At 33.4% G+C, this 18,839-nt stretch overlaps 1 protein-coding gene and 1 non-coding gene across 4 annotated transcripts; both read left to right on the forward strand.

Moving 5' to 3' along the window:
- Nucleotides 1-1,628: 1,628 nt before the first annotated feature.
- LOC149487598 (uncharacterized) lies at nt 1,629-14,152 on the forward strand. 3 transcript variants are annotated; one of them, XM_089695867.1, is made up of 7 exons: nt 1,629-1,898; nt 8,124-8,356; nt 8,593-8,649; nt 8,758-9,005; nt 9,460-9,665; nt 12,943-13,146; nt 13,934-14,152. In XM_089695867.1, exons 1-7 carry the CDS (start codon nt 1,629-1,631, stop codon nt 14,021-14,023), a joined length of 1,308 nt encoding a protein of 435 aa, XP_089551993.1. In that variant the 3' UTR covers nt 14,024-14,152. The 3 variants fall into 3 exon arrangements, with proteins under 3 accessions (XP_089551993.1, XP_089551994.1, XP_089551992.1); XM_089695868.1 differs by having other exon boundaries at nt 8,593-8,637; nt 8,770-9,005; XM_089695866.1 differs by having other exon boundaries at nt 8,593-9,005.
- On the forward strand, nt 7,604-7,729 carry LOC149487599 (U4atac minor spliceosomal RNA). Its single transcript, XR_016315814.1, has one exon. It is a non-coding gene; the product is annotated as a U4atac minor spliceosomal RNA (small nuclear RNA).
- Nucleotides 14,153-18,839: the final 4,687 nt, after the last annotated feature.

An 18,839-nucleotide genomic window follows, 5' to 3' on the forward strand; every position in this document is an offset into this window, starting at 1 on the left:
TATTCTTTGTATTCAATTAATTTCCTTTTTATTTATGCATTTTTTCGATGAATTGCTGAATGTATTGCCAGCCCCAATATTTAGAGCACTCCTTTTTTTGTTGTAGGGCTGTAATATGTAGGTATATTATAGACAATAATGATTTTATATTTTTCAAAGAACTCATCTGCAAACCTCATAAATGTTAAACGTGAAGTCATTGTTTTTAAGTTTTTACAGGTCAGCCATATAACAAAGTTTTTGGGTCAGGTCTTCTTGCAAAGGGAAAGTATCCCGCTCGCTTAGGAAATAATGATATTTTTAATGACCTAAAATGTTCGCCCTTTCTATAGAACGACCCCTTTTGTCGCATGTTCATAAATTCTTCTCAACTGGAAATTAATAACGGATAACTGTGCAAATATTTCCAGGGACTTTTGTTGGTACAATGGTTAATGCGAAAACCTGCTCTCAAGTCATAGGAAATAAAAAGAAATAATAAAATATCGTAAAAGGTTTTTCATAAGGAGTTTGGTTCACATAACCGAAAATAACGCATAATATATCACAACACTTACTTCATTTTGGAGTATAAAGCACTGTTATGAAACATTTTAATAAAGAAATATCAGCGCGGTTGCCTATCAATGCGGTCGACTTTAATCATTTCGATGTGATGGAACCGATTCTCTCGAGCATAGAATAAGAAGCAATTTTATTTTCCTTTATTCCCGAACTACATTCGAGCACTCTGAGTGAATGAAATCAATTCTGTTTCGCATGTACACGAAATCAACGAGATTGCCATGAACAAACTGTCGATAAAACTAAATTTTATGCGAGGGATTGCCTTGAGTCGTCGACAATTCATCCGTGGTACGAACGACATGTGACAGAGCACTAAAACATTTTATTACACATTTTATTAAGTTCAAAAGGTTCGATAAGAGGAAAGTGGAACGGATGTTGGCATAACAATTGTACCGCTTTTGTTCTTCGTTTAACATAACAGTTTCTCTAAAACCTTTTATAATTTCTCACAAGCGCCCTTTATGCGCGTGAATATGTTTTTACCCCTCTACGAATTACCAAGATCGCGACTATATTGTTCTTACTTCGACTTGGAAAATGAATGTAGCTAAAATGAACCGGGTACATTAAAATACACACATGATAATATAAAGAAGATTGTTTGTTATTCTAATTTATCATAAATTATTTTTAAAATAAAGAACTTATTTATCCCCTCAGTCATTTCATCAGCCTGGTGGTTGATGAAATTAAAAATCATAAAGCGAACGAAGTTAAAGCCGTAATGTATTCAGCCTGAAGCAATGAAGCGATGGATTGGCTTCATCGATTTGATAGTTATTTTCCATTTAAAGCTGACTGGGGTTAACAGCTCGGTTGATGGTTGTTGGACGAATTTTTATGTTAATTGCTAATTTATACTCTGGTTACGTTATTTGTCAGCGACAGTTTTATTGGAAGCCAATTATACCTTAATTCGCGTATTGAGTTCAGCGCTTAATGTTGTAAAACTATTTTCACAAAAGGAAATCTTATAAAAAGGCTATCTATGCATGTCCTGGTTGTTTTGGCAGAGGGTTGAATTCGTTATTTATTCTGCAGCAGGTGCCGGCGGCGGCATGCTGGGCGCGCGGCTCAAGTCATGGATGGAAGCGCAATTGGGGCGGGCAAAGAAACGTAAACAGAAACAAACGAAGCAGCCCTCCCCTCCCACTACCGGCCTGCCAGCCCCGCCGCATCTGTCGTCGCCTGAAAGCGCGTATAGCACGGGATATTCTACAGATGGAACGTCTCCTGGGACTCTTCCCGCTCCACTCGCCGCTCCGCTTGTGGCTCCCCCGCCACCGCCTACGCCTCCGACCACACACCTGTACCACGAACCAGCTAAGGTAAGATCAAAGGTGGGAATTTCGTACAAAGCATGTTCTAACATCCGCAACATTCCACAACTCTCATTCATAAATGTGCGCAACGCTTTAGAATTCTCGCTCCTGCATAATAGGAACAGTAATTTTCAAGAGGCAGGGGAATTCACATACTATTCAATTTATTGGAGAAATTGTTTAAAATTAATGTAAAATAAAATATCCCATGTGCATGAAGAAGTTGATAAGTAGTCATTTTGTTTCTCACGTTGAATGATTACCAATGATTATTGAAAAAATCCTATCTTATATGTATGATATACATCGTAGATATTTTATATTTCTCTAACATTTCTAAAAGCAATACCGTCATCTCTTACATCCTATACCACAAACATATCCACTACGAAGCGGCCAAGACTAGCGTAAACAAAAGCAAGTGAGGTGACATTTGCATGTAGCTGTTCCCTTTTATTTTCATACGAGGACAGGTAGATGACAGGGGTGTGCCGTAAATAGAAATAAGTGATGCGGTCCCGACTCCCGGCTCCCACGTAGGTGCGCCAGCGTAAGGGCTTAAGGGCGTTAGACAGTAATAGTCCCTATTGAAGATTTTTATCTTTTAACACCTTCGTTGAGTGCTATTTTGATGCCACTTTCAAATGCATTCGCGGTTCTCGTGAACTTTTTGAGGCTGCGGTTTTATTGCGAGTGGAAAGTTGGATTGAGTAATATGTGAAGTGGGAATGGAAACCACATTTGGAATCAAGCGCGGATCCAGGGGGGGGGTCACGGGGTCATGACCCCCCCCTGGGCTAGGTCCACGACCTAAGTGGACCACTAATTTAATATTAACATTTTTAAATTAAAAAATTAATACTGTTCAATATGACGTTTTTATTGAATTTTGAGACATAAAAGTAATATAGAACAATGTAATCAATTACAAACGGTAACGGAAGAGAATATAACAAAAATTATAGAAAAAGTTTATTAGGGTCGACCTGTGGTCGTAATTTAAGGAAAAATAACAGGTTTTTCGATTTAAAAAAAAAGCTATAACTGCGGAATAAAGTGTAATGGTAAAGTTGTAGATATGTAATTAATTTTTTTTCTACAACTTTTGCTGTTACACTTTTCACACAAAACCTCAAATATCGAAATATCCCAGTTCGTGGATAAGACACAAAATAGCAAAAATTTTTTTAAATGAACACTATAAAATACAGTCAAATTACATCAAAAAATCGGCCAAGTGCGCGTCGGACTACGCACCGAGGACTCCGAGCAAACATATTTTTTCATTATGTTGTATCTTACAATTTTGTTTAAAGGATTTTTTTCTTTATCTGTGCTTGTAAGTGCTTAAGTCGTTGCTTTTAACCAAATTGCACGCCTCATAAGCGAAGCGTTGAGGTGGGTACTACTGTCACTTCGCGCAAAACATCTGATTTTTCAAACTTAAAATGTCTTTATGTATCATACATTGCACTTGTAAGATAATACATACACACACATATTAAGAAAAAACACTATTTTTAACGTTCATGATATTTTTGATGTCATTTTTGTTATTTAAACTAGTTAAAAACAGTTTAAAAAAGTTCTGTCTTGGACGTCCGTGTGTCTGTATGTGCGGATCCTTTTTCTTGTTAACACGATAGCGACCGAAATACTTTACTAATCGAGTCTTTTTTTTTCTCTTACGCTTGAGTATGCTCAGGAATAGAACCCTTTCATTTTTCAGGGTCTGATTCGATGTGGTTTAATTGTTATTAAATAAACAAAAATAATAATTAATAAATATTTATTAAAAAAAAATTATGAGGCGTGCACTTTTGGATTTTCCAAATTATTTCAAGACTGTGTTCACGGGAAGTACCTTGTAGGTTTTGATTGATGATTCCCTTGCAAGTAGTTACAGAATATATTACAGAGTCAGAATATGCGGCTCTAATTGCTTTTTCTTCAGATTGCGTTGACATAGAATTTGAATTAAATAACAGATTTAAGTTATTATAGACCTGAGTTCTGATGTGAATATCAATTAAATGCATGTAGACGTTCATGAGTAAAGGGATTGTAAGTTTAAAATTATTAAAAAAATATATTTTTATTTAATTTAATTAAATAATTAGGGTTTTCGCAGTTATTACTACATCTGTGCTATAACACGATACTTTTTACTCAATTTCAAGACTGTGTTTACGGGACAGGGTGCTCTCTGCAGGTATTGATTCCCTTGCTAATGTCGAAATCCTACGGTCTACGGTCCCTTGATGCTGTGAAAAATTCAAACGTTTTAGCCAAAGCAATCAAATGATGCAGCTGTAATTGCTGAAATTTTTCGACACTCCCTAAGAAATCAAAAGATTAAATCATACATAGGCACAGAGACAACGACTTTGTTTAGGTACTAATTGCGAAAAGCATGAATTTTTCCTTAGATTATAATATAAAAAAATATTTTTAAAAAATGTTAACTTACAACCCTGTTACTCATGAACGCTGACATGTATTAACTTGATATTCATACCAAAAACTCAAGTCTATAATACCTTTACGCTATAATAAAATCAAACTTCTATGTCAACGAATCAGGAGATACAGCCGTAAATGCCGAAAAATTTTGCAAATTTCGACATTCGCAAGGGAATCAAAACTCAAAACCTACAGGGTACTTTCCGTAAACTCAGAATCTTGAAATTCGGTACAAAGCAACATCTTATAGTACAGATACAGGAATAATTGCAAAAAATATATATTTTTCAAGTTTGTCTGCCTGTCAAGACCCTTTTTCTCAGGAACGCGTGGAGGTATCAATCTGAAATTCATACCGAATACTCAAATCTACGGTTCCTTATAGCTGTGAAAAAATAAAACTTATAAGCCAACGCAATCAAAAGATACAGCCGTTTATGCCGTAAATTATCGCAAATTTCGACATTATCGCAAGGGAATCAAAATCTATAGGTATTGTACTACTTCCTGTGAACACAGAGTTCTGAAATTTGGTTAAAAGCAATGTCAGCACAGATGGAGGAAAAATTGCTAAAACATACATTTCATGCTTATCAACATTCGCAAGTGTTGCCAGGAATCAAAACCTACAGGGTACTTCCCGTGAACACAGAATCTTGATATTTAATCTTTATTTAATAGAAACTTACGTCTTATAGCACAGATAAAGGAAAAATCGCAAAAAGCATAAATTTAATATTAAAACATATAAAAATGTTTGTACGGAACTCTTGGTTCGCCAATCCGACTCGCACTTGACCATTTTTTTTAAATCTACGTATCAATTAAATTACCAAAATATAGCTTTTGAAAATTGACCACGTCTATGTGACCCCCCCCTGGCACTAAAGCTGGATCCGCCCTTGTTTGGAATAGTATTTACGAATAAATAAAAACTGCCTTATTCTAATTCAAAAGCACGTAATAGATTTTCAATAAATGTTTTTCTTTGCTGTATGTATACATTGTTCATGGAATCAATAAAGGTTATTAAAATGTAGAAAATACTTATCACAAACGGATTTTAACGAGCTTTTAATTAACAGATGTAACTTAATATTTATTATTGGATATAAAGAATATATATACCTATTATTAATAAGTACAGTCACAGATTAGATACTACTTACTAGGTACAGTGAAATTAAACATTAAAAAGTACCGAGTTCCTAAGAATAAGAAAATACAACATACTCGTAGATGTGCTACGAACTACGGAACTTGACTGTTATAGTTATAAGTGGTTATCGTTCATTATTAATATAGAAAAAATAATTGCCATTAATTTTTTGCTTTTGTGAATAAATGCCTTAATAATTGCAGAAAGTTACAAAGAACGAATTTACCGCATAATTACACATGAGCCAACGATTTATGAACAACTTTGTAAATTACGTCGTTACGAATTAGGAAAATTGAATTTAGGTAGGAGTTAAAGTTTAATAGCGAGGGTTAACTAATCCTGGATTAATGAGGGCAATTTGTGTCAATTTCAGCTTTTACTACATGCAAATAAGAAGTATTTTCGTATGTTCGTGGAAATGTATCCGAAAATACGTTCATCGCTCACGTCGGAGTAAATTCCATTAGTTGGTTCCTGCATACGCAAAGCGTTCGATAAAGGTGCGGTAACGTGGTTATAGCTGAAAATGTAACCCTTTATGCGAGAGCTAATAATATACCTGCAGGAAGGGATTAGGGAATAATAAAAAATTCATTATATTTATTGCGTTGTAATTGCAGCGGACATTGATAAATGGATGTAATTTTCGCTGAATACAAGGATTCTAAATCGGAAGTATTTAGAATTTCTGAATTCGATAATTCCGTAATCCGTCCATATGGTAATTGTTTCTCATATTTTAAGTGCTGGTTTAGAGCGAAGTGGAGACCTACATCCTCGAAAGCTACCTTTACTGTTACATTACATGTACTTATTTACTGTAAGGTCCATTACGTTTCAAGATAACAGTTTATATAATTATTATCGATTAGGTACCGAGAAAAATGATATTTCATGGAATTGTTAGTATCTAATCAATATTTGAATTTTGAAACATATACGTTCCCATTAAGCTCCCATCGCATCGGTGAGCTCCCATTTTTATTTTAACTACATAGTTTGAGGCTAGATTATTATCTGTTGACTGTTAATTCATCATCATCATCACTACTCACTACAATCTACATAGTATAGTACAGTATAGTAGGTATACTGTATAAAACAAAGTCGCTTTCTCTGTCCCTATGTCCCTTTGTATGCTTAAATCTTTAAAACTACGCAACGGATTTTGATGCGGTTTTTTTTAATAAATAGAGTGATTCAAGATGAAGGTTTTAGTATTTAATTTATTAGGTTTTAGACAAAGCGGGCGAAGCCGCGGGCGGTTAGCTAGTATTCCTATATTACTAAAACGTAAGTATATTTTAACAACTAGCTCACGTAGTCGGATGATTGATAATAATTCATTGTTATGTTAGTTAAATTCGGATTATACTATCCATTGTGTTATCAGTGACGTGAATATATTTCTATTGTTAGAAAACGTATTGAAGCGTTCATGAGTTTACGTTATTAATTAACTGGACCGGATCAAATTGTCAAGGGACGCTCAAGCAAAACCAATATAAAGTTAATAGTCTATTAACTTCGAGACACAAAGTAACTCGATTTGTTTTTGTATCAGTCTGTCCTGAACCGTGCTCGGGAATAAATAAATTAGCTTTTTTCGTGATGGAGAGAATCTTGACGTTTCGGATTAAGAGCCGGCTTCCGTTATACATATTGTAATGTAGCTATCATTCTTTGTTATACCTACATTTTTGGTTGTTTCAAGGACCCAGCCCATCCGTCTTGTAAGGGATAAGGGATTTTCCTTGACAATCTTCCTTGATTTTATCCATCTTGTATTATGAAAAACGCTGATATTGTGAAAAGATTGTACTTACATAATAGGTATGTATATTTTTAAGCCTATATCTCGAAATACAGTTTAATGAACGTTTATAGTATTTAGTGTTTTAAATATTGAATGATGTGTAATATCATGTTAAATTATAAATTAAAAAGAAAAAGAATGCATTTAAAATATAGTTAAAGTTATCAGTAATTATTACCGTATTCCGCTAGATGACGCTAGTAGTACTCTGAATCGCGCTTATGAAATGTTTCCAAGAGTTGACAAGTATACCCCAATTTCTTGAGGAAGTCCTTCCTTGTCTTGGGGAGCATAGTGCGCAGTGATCGTAAAGTGAGAGCACTGATGCTGACACCCATTGGTTAAACCACCCGCGCCCGGCTGCCGGCTGGGAGTCCGAGCGCAATTTTTGTAAGGCCCTCTTACTTTATAGAGGGCCGCTTGACTATTTATTATGTAGTTATTTAATTTAACAAACTTATACATGTTTTAGTCAAATACAATATAATATTAGTAAAATAAGGAGAGGCGTTTACTTAGCAAAAAAATATATTTAAAATTACTATTAATCAATTACCTTTTTAGTTATTCATAACAATGTTTATTCCATGCAGTTATTTGAATTCGTAATTTGATAAAGTTTCAGAGGAAATGCTGATTTGACAATTTTAGCTTTATTAAACAATCATACTCATTGTGCTTATCAATTTTTTTTGCCGATAATAGGCTTAATAAAATAACTAATAAATTGTAATATGTATAATGTAATATAATATGAGTTTATCAACACAATAATTTCATAAAATTCCAGCGGCGCTCCAGTGTACAAAGCCGCAAGTACATCCCAGAACCTCCAGTATGCGCGACTCCGTCCCCTCGCCCTCGAAGCAGGATACGCACCAACCCCTGGCTAGGGACCAACTCACCAGCCTTGAGGAAGAAGCCGCTACACTTGCTGTATCAGCACTCGCTGCAGATACCACAGCAGCCGGTGCTGCATCATGCTCCTTATTCACTGGATTCGCATACTAAGTATGGACCAAGGTAAATAATGCCGTACCAGTAACTATTTAGTAATCTGTGGTTATATGCCATCTTTATTAATTTTATTATAATTAATTTTATACATAAATTATAAAATATGTAACAAATATATTATGTAATAATGTTTTATGTGTTAAACATAATATTATTATGTGCTTTTACATTGTTTTGGTAAAGGGTACAATATATTACTTTTAAAAAAGATGAATTGTATAATTTCAATTGTTTAATTTCAGATCACCTCACCTATCCCCTCACTTTTCTCCACACTTATCCCCGCATCTATCCCCACACCAATCCCCACGCATGTCACCGCACATATCCCCACGCATGTCCCCACGCATGTCCCCACACATATCCCCACATGTATCCCCGCACGTATCCCCACACTATTCCCCCTGTCTATCCCCTCGCTTATCCCCTGAGTTGTACCGCTCGCCGTACTATAGAGGGGCCTCTAGTGATGAAGAGTATCGGGGTATAAGGCCTCGAGGGCAGGAAACGGCTATTTTATCGGATGCGGAGGTTGATTCGGATGGAGATACAGGGTTGGATGGTGGGGATGAGGATGAAGCTGATAGCAGTGCGTCGCCGGGCAGGAGGCGCGCGAGGCGGCGTAGGCCACCGAGACGGCCTCCACGATCTGCTGGTGAGTGCTTGTTCAATAATTTTATGATTATTGATTAATAATTATCATTTATTTAACATTTGGAAATTAGCAGTGAAACAGTAGGTAGGATAGTTTGATGCTTAGGTTTGATGCATACATTATAATTTATAATTTACGTATTTTATTATGTTTGTACATTTTTATATAGGAATGTTTGCTTTTTCTTTTGTAGCAGGAGTTCTTAATTATATCCAAAAATACATAAGAAAATATATAATCAATAATTAAAAAACTACGTCTTAATATCTTAAATTTTATTAAATTTCTGATAAATTATTTTACTGTAATTACAGTACATGGAAAATACTGCAAGTATTATAATATTATAAGTACTTAAATAAAATAATACAAATATTTACAACATTCATTGTATTCACAAAAGTATGATGCAACTAAAACTAGTACATATTAAAGTTTAGTTTCAACATTCCAGGAGCCACTCCACCACGCATGCGGCGTCGCCAAGCGCCCTCCGCGCCTCCAGTCCGCGAGCGAGACCCTCTACTTGAAGCCGATAGAGAAGCAGAACGGAAATACCGGGAATTAATACGTGAAGCAGAAAAACTACTCGTCACTGTATCAAGAGCCCCGATAGAGCCTCCACACAACCCTAGAGTCGTGGAGCTTAGAGCCACTGAGGTTAGTGTAGACCTGGAATTGGCGTGTGAGACGTATATTTGAGGATAGAGTAGTGCAAACTTCTAGTTAGCTCTATGATTGTGGTTTGTGTAGAGAAACATTTTAACAAAGAGAGAGCTGTTGAAATTTATACAGAGCTGGAAATGACGTGTGCATCTTTTGAATCTCACTCGATCTGATAGACAGAAATAAATTTGAGGCTTTAGCTTCAGTTTATAAAGAACCATAAAACATACCAAAAGTTCTACTTCTGCAGGTTTGAAATCTAATATTAGAATTTTAATATCAATTCTGGAATCTTGAGACATGTTCTAATAATTTAACAAGAATTTAACGATTAAAACAAAATTAATTGAAATTTGAAACGCTGTCACATATTTGGAGCTAAATGGAAGTTTGGTAAACAATTTATTGCAAAGTTGTGTGAACTGCTAGTAGCTACATAGAGCAATATAAAACCAGAGCTTATATCTACTGAGGTTTTGTAGTTTGTGAAATATATTTTAATTGATTTTCTTCGATAATGTTGAATTTTTAAAGAAGAGGAAAGCAATTTTATGAAATTAAACTCAGGTCAACTTTCTATGTTTATAGAATTACTGTAGACTAATAAGTTTTAATTCAATTTTAATCTTAAATGTAGGTATATCAGTACCTACTATTACTTGTTATTACATTCATAATAGTACTACGTGAATAATTTTACATAAGTAACTAATTAACGTAGAAACGATGGCAACATGTGTTCAGTTTAATCAATTTATGGATTATCAATAACTTATTTAACTATTTATCACTCCATTCATCATCATCGAATGTGGTCTGAGGGGATGAGAGGCAAAACGCTACACTTGTAATGTTATTTGTAAAAGATAGTGTTTATGCTCTCAACCTTTCGTTCTACACAGCTTCGAGTGTTGTGTTGTGGTAACTGGTAAGTCTCATGCATGCTTTGTTTACATATCTTGTTTTTGTGTAAATCTTGTTTATGGCCCATAAGTTAGCTTAGGTTATATTCATAAAGAAATTAAGTACCTATTTATGGACTCGAATTTTTATTCTTCAACTCCAGGAGCGGTTGAACTACTGTTAGTAAAATCAGCCACCTAAAAAAATAAAAATAAAAAACTTATTTCTTGTTTCTTATAACTTTTTAAAAATAAAATAATTTTAAATACAATAGTGAGGTAAACGTGAAGATCGGTCCACATCGAGACATTATAGACTTCAAATTCAATACAAGCCCAGTACTGACTCCATTCTGAATTGTTTTCGTGTATTCCACTCATTTCCTACGGAATGGATCCTCACGTTAAAGTGTTATGTAACTACTTGTGTCAAATATTTATTAAATTCTACAAAATATTATGTTAAGCATGATACTCCAACGAACGGCGTAAAAAAGCTGAGTGAGGGTTTCTAATTTATTTAATTTCTGTTGAATTTAACAATTTCAATGTTTTGTAGCCTTTAGGATGTCGATGACATTTTTCTTGCATTTTTCCGATTTTCCCTATCCGTCATACCGGGAGCCGGTATGGTCGACAGACAGCGAAATTTTGAGATAGACTTTTACATTAACTCGATTTTCTCCGTATCTAGTACGAATCAAGTTAATTCAAGTTATAAATCTTATTGTAAATTGAATAATCTTTATTCACTTTCAACCATTTCTATATAAATACTCAATTAAAGCTAACACAGAACTTTCAACAGAGGGTAGTGTGATATTTAGATAAGTTTCGGTTATAATTTGAATTAAAACAACATTTGGAAGTAATTAAAACATTTTATTTACAACTTATCACATTAGGTTTAAAATACAACACAAAATTCAAGTGCCACCATACAAATTTTTTACACAACACACGATCTTAATATCGTCACAAAAAACCGCCACTTGAACGAGTCATCAAAAGTGGGTATCGTATTTCAACCTAATTTTAAATGACGCATGCCGATTTGGACACGATGTTTTGTTTATTAGAAACTTAAGCTTATAAACTATGTATTACGAAAGTATCGCAGCACTATATTATAAATATCTTGAGTAGGAGCTAAACAAAAATAACTCAAAAATTTGGGTCAAAAATTATGTACATTTAAAAACATAGTTTTTGGAAAAAATATTGCAACTAACGGAACTTTTAGACATTTTCTAAGATTTAGATAGATTAAAGCATCAAAACAAATCAACAGAACAGTACAGTTCTAAGAAATATTTCAAGATATAAGTTGTTAAAAGTAGCAAAAAATTGTTCATTTTGGTACCTGGAGGCTATAAAAGTATGGATACGACTTTTCGTAAAACATAATATTTTCAAGGCATGGCTCTTAATAGATGTGTTTGTTTTTTACTATCATACATTCAAAACATCTATTCTGGTCATATTTCGGTAATGTAGCAGTCAGCAATCAATTAAAATTTTAATGCATACAAAAATATTCCTGAGGCATATCCATACTTAGGTAGCATCCTAAAAATACGCAATCTGTCGACGTACCGGCTCCCGGTATGATACTACGTAGTATCATATTTCACTACGTATTTTCATGTTTTTGAAACAAATATAATGCTACCCTATGAAATATATCAAAACTAAGTAGTTTTACGTTTTAGATCTAATATCAACTTACCTTTTTATCCATTTCTGGCTGAAATATAACGACAATAAAATCGTCATCACGCGTTCGACCTTGCACATGCTGATAGTTACAGACCGAATTTTAGTGAAAATTAACAGAACTATTATATAATTAGTATATATAATCAATATTTAATAACCCATCCATCGTTGCTTTTAATATTCAGCGAATCACTTTAAGATTAGAACAAGTTTTCACCAAAACAAAAATACGTAGTCACCACGTGCGATGACGGAGTTTTGAATGACGCGTGTTTAAATTTTTTTCACTAGCGCTGCTCGTGTTTTGGCGTCACTAGCCGGCCTGTTTCTTCTATAAGCATTTGTAATGTGTCAGAAAGGATAGGGTGATATACAATGAGGTTGTTTATACTAAAAAACAAAACACTCGAACCCACACCGGCCCCCGGTATATCGACATACACGGCGAAAATTTGTTTACACCGGGAGCCGGTATTTCGACATGCGAGAGGGTAGTTTCTAGATTGATAAGTTACGGATAGCACTGTCATTTTCGTGATACTCAATCATTTAAAGAATGTAGGTACACAATGGTTTTTCGCCGTTCCCAGCATTATGATCACAAAGATCAGTCTCATCCCTGTGGTCATAACGCGCCCTTACCATTCAAGGTGGACTGTCCGCGCCGCAGCCCGGAGCGCACGCACATCACGAACTTCATGCGCGCCAACTCCCCCGAGGCTCCCCGCCGGCACTCCCCTGCCCCGCGGCGCTCCCCCCTAGCGGCCCCCCCGCCCCGCGCGCACTACCCACCCTCCCCTACCGATCGACCGCACTCGGAGCCGCCGAAACGCAAAATGTACGCCCGGGAAGAGGTAAGAGCATCCAAATCTGCAAAAATCATCTGAAAAATATATTTTACAAGAAATGCTTTGCATTTCAATTACGGTTTTTTTCTGACTCTTCAAGATTCACATCAAGTTTAAATACATTTTATGACTTGATTATAAATAAATTTGAAAATAACGACTGTGACGTCACAATATGGCGCTCTATCGATCCTATTGCTAGTTGGATCGCGTAGTAGGTATGTCAATTGAATAATATGAATTTTACCTGTGTTATGTGTTAAATTAAAATTTTAATTTATTTTAAAAGAATGCTTCCCTTCCTATCTGAAAATACCTGAATATTAGCAGTTTATTTTATTATATTTATATTTATATATTTTTCTTTGAATACAGGAACCATATTTTCAGTCGAATAAATCAAAATCTTGTAATTAATAAAACACTTAAATTTTTAATTATGAATTAATACATTTGTAAATTTAAATATTTAAAGAAGTTACCTAGTTAATTAAGGAAAACAGTCATAGTTTTTTATTAGCGCCAAATACGTTAATGCAAAACATTAATTCAAGGTAACAATTTATATATTTTTTTATTTTTATATGTTTGTTATGCCTTGTACCTCCATAACAGGCTCGTGTCCCAGCAGTGGGAACGTTATAATATTATATGGGTTGCTGATTTCAGAAATACTTGAGGAAAGCAGTCTTAATCATCTCATATTTTTTTTAACACGTATAGAGTCAATATTAATTCAAGGTAACAATAATTATATTTATATGTTTGTTATGTGTACCCCTAAACATTGCAGGTGTTACAAACCCTGGAAGGGCTGCGCAAGAGTCTGCAGCAGCAGTCCGCTTTATTGGCGGTGCAGCGGACTCGCCTCGATTCCCTCTAGTCGATGTTTTCCATTCCTTGCCAAATATTAGCGAATTAGATGTTTTTGTTTACATATCCATGTAGATACTTACTTGCATCTGGTTTATTGTGCTCAAATCATCTTTGTGTGTGTGTCCTCATGTTAACTATTCAGTATATGCTCGAAGGACCTTTTTCTTTAGGTACGTACGTCGTACGTGTATCCTGCATCTTCGGTAAAATATTTTATAAAATACATATTATATACTTAATATTATTTAAAAATATTACTTACCTAATTCATATGTTTATTTTTTCAATAGTTAATTTTATAATCTCATTTTTAAATAAACCTGTTCTTGTCATAGTTCTTTGTTCTAATTATGCTAAAAATATATCTTAATTAACCAAGTTTCGTGTTGCACTGAATACATTAATTAGCCTTATTATCATGATAACGGGACACATGACATGTTTGAATAAGTCAGTAAACACATACTTATTGATTGCATAACTCTCTTTATTTCTGATACTTTTAATATTATGTCAATGTTATGGTATTCACAAAGTCAAATATTTTTTATTATTCGAAATATGCACGGAATTGTAGCATAAGCAAGCATTATAAAACATAATATTTATGCAATTTTTGAAAAATATTACTATAAATATTTGTGTATTAGAAAATAACGTCTAGATGCAAGTAAGTTTGGTAGTTCTTCCATACTTTCCTTGACAAATCCCTCCAAGTTTCTAGTCTAGTCGACATTTAACCACGATCATGTTTTATTGACAGAGATCATTGTGCTGGGTTGTAACAAAATAAATTAAGTCATAGTTTACTTTGAAACAATTAATATCTTTGGGTTGTTATAATTACATTTTTGTAATTTTCATTTTTATACAAAAGGATTATATCAAATAGAAACGTATATCACAGCATCCTTGTGACGAGCGACCTTTGCTCTAAAAGTGGCATCTTTTGGTAAAAAAAATTGTATGCAAAATTAAAATTTCTTAAGGTTAAAAGTTGAATGACACCAAGCATGAAAAACTATGTTATGAAATTAATTATCAGTTCTAATGGATTTAAGACACGATTCATACATTATGTTTTTTCTGCTTAGATTACAAAATAAAAGACAGATGGAGCGTTGCCGAACTAAACCGAATGATTTATCGTCATTTCCCTAAAGCTATGTGTGCTGTCATTTTGCCGTTGCACTGTACGAACACGGTGCTTCTGTGTGCGTGTTATGTTGCCAGATATTGAAAAATTTCCCAAATTTTTGCCCGACTACGGAAGAAAGAGGGTTATGTTTTTCGAGTTTATGAATGTATAATATTTCTTTGACACGCCCTGCAGTATAAACTGTTGGATCGATTTTGAGTTGTGAGGTGTCATTGCAATCATCTGAATTATGAAGGTAGTGGTGGTAGTGACGTAGGCTACATAAATTTAGCAGTCATGTTTTAATTTTTATTTTAATATAAATTCATTTTAGGTTTATGATATTATTTTATAATATTGTAAAAATTATTTTGTTACATAAAGCACCTATCTACTAAAGTTATATATGGACATATGGACAAAATAATTTTATTCAATTTTTAAATAAAATAAATTACATTACTTAAAAAAAGTTTTTATTTTTCAAAACATATGAATGCGAATAGCGGTAGTTTTTAGTCGAGAATGCGGGACATTTTATTGTCATCATATCCATCATGGAGTTCACATGAATTAAATCGCGAGCGAAAACGACTATGACGTTTTTTATAAAAGTAACAAAACAATGTATAATGCTTATTAAAATAATCTAATAATGATCATGAACCTTTATTGAACTATACAAATAATCACATTCACGATCGAAAAATCCAACAGCACTACCCCGAACGATCTTATAACCATTTTACCATTTTACCCCTAAAAATGGCAAATTCATTTTCAAAATACTGGCAGCATACGTTGAAGTTTTGAATTCCTTCGTATATGTAAAATTATTATTTGTATACAAAATTAAATAAGCCAAATAATCTACAGAAAACCTGTAAAACGATGTTTTATCTTTTTGTTTGTTTTCGGGAACAAATTTTACAGCGTTTTAATATCACAAGACAGCATTTTTTTACTAAAATATCAAACCACTTTTGACGTATTGCATGACACTAGAATCGCTATAGCACTGGCGGAGGTTCGTATTCGTTTTTGATTTCGTATTTTCTTTGACAAGGGCGATGGACGATTGACATGCTCCATCTGCCTTTTATTTTGTAATCTAAGTTTTTCTGTTTAAAAAGTTTAAGATACTGAAACTGATAGAGGTTGCTCAAAACATATTTTCTTCCTTAAATGCTATCTACTATATTCTTAGACTATAATATTATGATTGTAATTGTTTGTGTAGTACACAAAATACTGAATTATATCGTAAAACACTTGTACTAAAACTCTATATTTTTTTTTAATATTTTCTGACCAATTTACTATAGATCAAAAAAATAAATAAATAAGTAGTACATACACCTATGATCTCTGTCAATAGCACTATGCATTAGTCTAGTGTTGTTATCGTTTCGTATATAGGCGAGGCCATCTTTATTATACTATTAGCGTCATTTTATTGGTAGCATGTAGAAATACTGTTGGTGAGTAGAGACCAAGAAACAGTCCCTAAATTTTTATTCTTAATTGTACCAATTCTGTGAGTGGTCAACTTTTGTAAAAAAAAATAATAACAATATACCTAAAATTAAAACAATAAGTGCTAGTTACCTCCACATGTTGTCTAAAATATAGTCTCATAATCTTGCCGTGAAAACCTACAGGTCTCTTTTCCTATGCCAATAGAGAACCCTAAATACATATTATTATAAAATACTTATAACGTACAATAAACTCATTAGTAATTACCCGTGAAAATGATTATCAGTTGTAAAATTAATCGGCGATATAACTCTACAGGGGACTTTGTTGTTTTTATTCTATCTGCATAATAGATTTTATCTTGTGTTTGTAATTGAACATTATCAAATAAATTGTATTTTTATAGATATCGGTTACGCACGTCAATTGTATTGACGTGGTTTGCAAATAAAAGTACTTTTTTATTTATTTCTCATTGTGCTGCTTACCTAAGATATATAGAAAGAAAGAAAGAAAGAAACCATTTATTCCAACATATGTTTATTTAGATTGATATTACATATCTGAATCTCACTTTTAAGTATATTACATTGTACAAGATTTACTTCAATGTCATAGAATCTCGTTTTGTGTTTTAAAGATTAAGGAAACTAATCAATTAAGTAATTAGTTTTTTATTACAAAGTTTACTTTGTTTATGTTAAGTAACATAAATTAACAGCAAATTCATTAATATAGCTATATTACTATTTACTTTGGTATTTGTAGATCGCAATTACTTATCTGTCTTTCATTTTTAATATGGATAATGGAGTCGGGATTTCATAATTTTTAAGGGGTTACCTGTTACCATGTTGTCTAATTATTCCCAGTGCAGGAAAGTGATGGTTGTAGACGACCTATATAATAATATAGTACACGTAGACGCTGTCATATATCCATACAGGAACAAATACTGCTTTAAGACATCATGGTACGGGGGATGATCGGACAGGTTTGATATCAAATAGAATTATTTGCAATATCTCCATAAAAAGGTTGTTTATTGGTCTCTTTACATTTAACAGTATACTTATAGAAGTTGGTAGCTCACTGTATTGTAGACGTAGTTTCACTAGCGGTGTAACCCGCGTTCACGGTGTAAGACTGCGTTGTAATTGATAATAATATACACTATAATCGTAATACTACGACTATATGAACGATGTTTGGATTTCATACACAAATATTTTCAAATACGATGTAAATCTGGTTTAAGGTCACACAGTTCAGGACATGCGCGCTACTTCTTCTGATTATGTATGATATTATTATTTTTTATTGGGATCTAGAGGTGTGTGACCCTAATTTACAATTAATGTGCGATAGTCCAGCGGAAACAACGCACGCTTTGACGTCATTACACATGACTTTCCAATCCTTCAATTGTGGAAAGTTATGTATAATTTTATCAACAAACAGCAATTTGAATAACTCGTTTGCATCATTGAATCTAATTAAGTATTTGGAATGTTTGCCGAAAATAAGGAAAATTACAGCGACATACAACAAATGGGAAATTTTTTAAACGTTGTTAGATATTTTGTACGCACTAGTTAATTCGAAGTGTTTTCTTGACTTTATTTTTAAAGATAACTCCTATTTTTAATAAGTGAAAAGTTTAATTTTCTAATTCTAAACATCGTTCGTATCACAAGGATGCCCTTATTCAGGTATCCCATATTTTGTTAGTGCAATTTTGGGGACACGCAATGTACTGAGTGTCACCTTATTTAAATGTAAATATTTACCCACTTACTGTTTATTGTAAGTATAAATAAGATTTATACGTTTAGTTGAATTTTCATTAAAATATTACATTATTATTTGTGTTTTTATTTTACCCTTATCTATCTAGGACCTAGGTACTATCCCATTCTCCATACCCATTGCAATCAACATTTCGGGGACCGAAAAAGGTAAAGATGATTATTAATCAATTATTGTAATAACACAGATAATATAACTACTTAATACCACATAATACTATTCTGTAAAAAATACCGTTTATATCATGAAAAACATATGCACATATAAAATTCTTTAGCAATAGTACCTAGTAAATCCGCAAAGCCTAGTAAATAACGGCAAAAACAGTAATTATATAGCTTATGTGTTATTCTGGTACAGACGCTACATTACTGCCAAGTACCTTCTATCCTCACAA

The sequence above is a fragment of the Colias philodice genome, chromosome 6 (genome assembly GCF_061535455.1).
Source record: "Colias philodice isolate Cphi_HAF_F1 chromosome 6, ilColPhil1 Martin Lab GWU primary, whole genome shotgun sequence".
Taxonomy (NCBI): domain Eukaryota; kingdom Metazoa; phylum Arthropoda; class Insecta; order Lepidoptera; family Pieridae; genus Colias; species Colias philodice.

What these genes read in the sequence shown, in the direction of transcription:
- LOC149487598 (XM_089695866.1), top strand. Translation starts at nt 1,629, where the DNA reads ATGCTGGGCGCGCGGCTCAAGTCATGGATGGAAGCGCAATTGGGGCGG. An exon ending in CATACTAAGTATGGACCAAG is followed by an intron (nt 8,357 to 8,592) that starts GTAAATAATGCC and finishes GTTTAATTTCAG; the next exon opens with ATCACCTCACCTATCCCCTC. An exon ending in ACGGCCTCCACGATCTGCTG is followed by an intron (nt 9,006 to 9,459) that starts GTGAGTGCTTGT and finishes TCAACATTCCAG; the next exon opens with GAGCCACTCCACCACGCATG.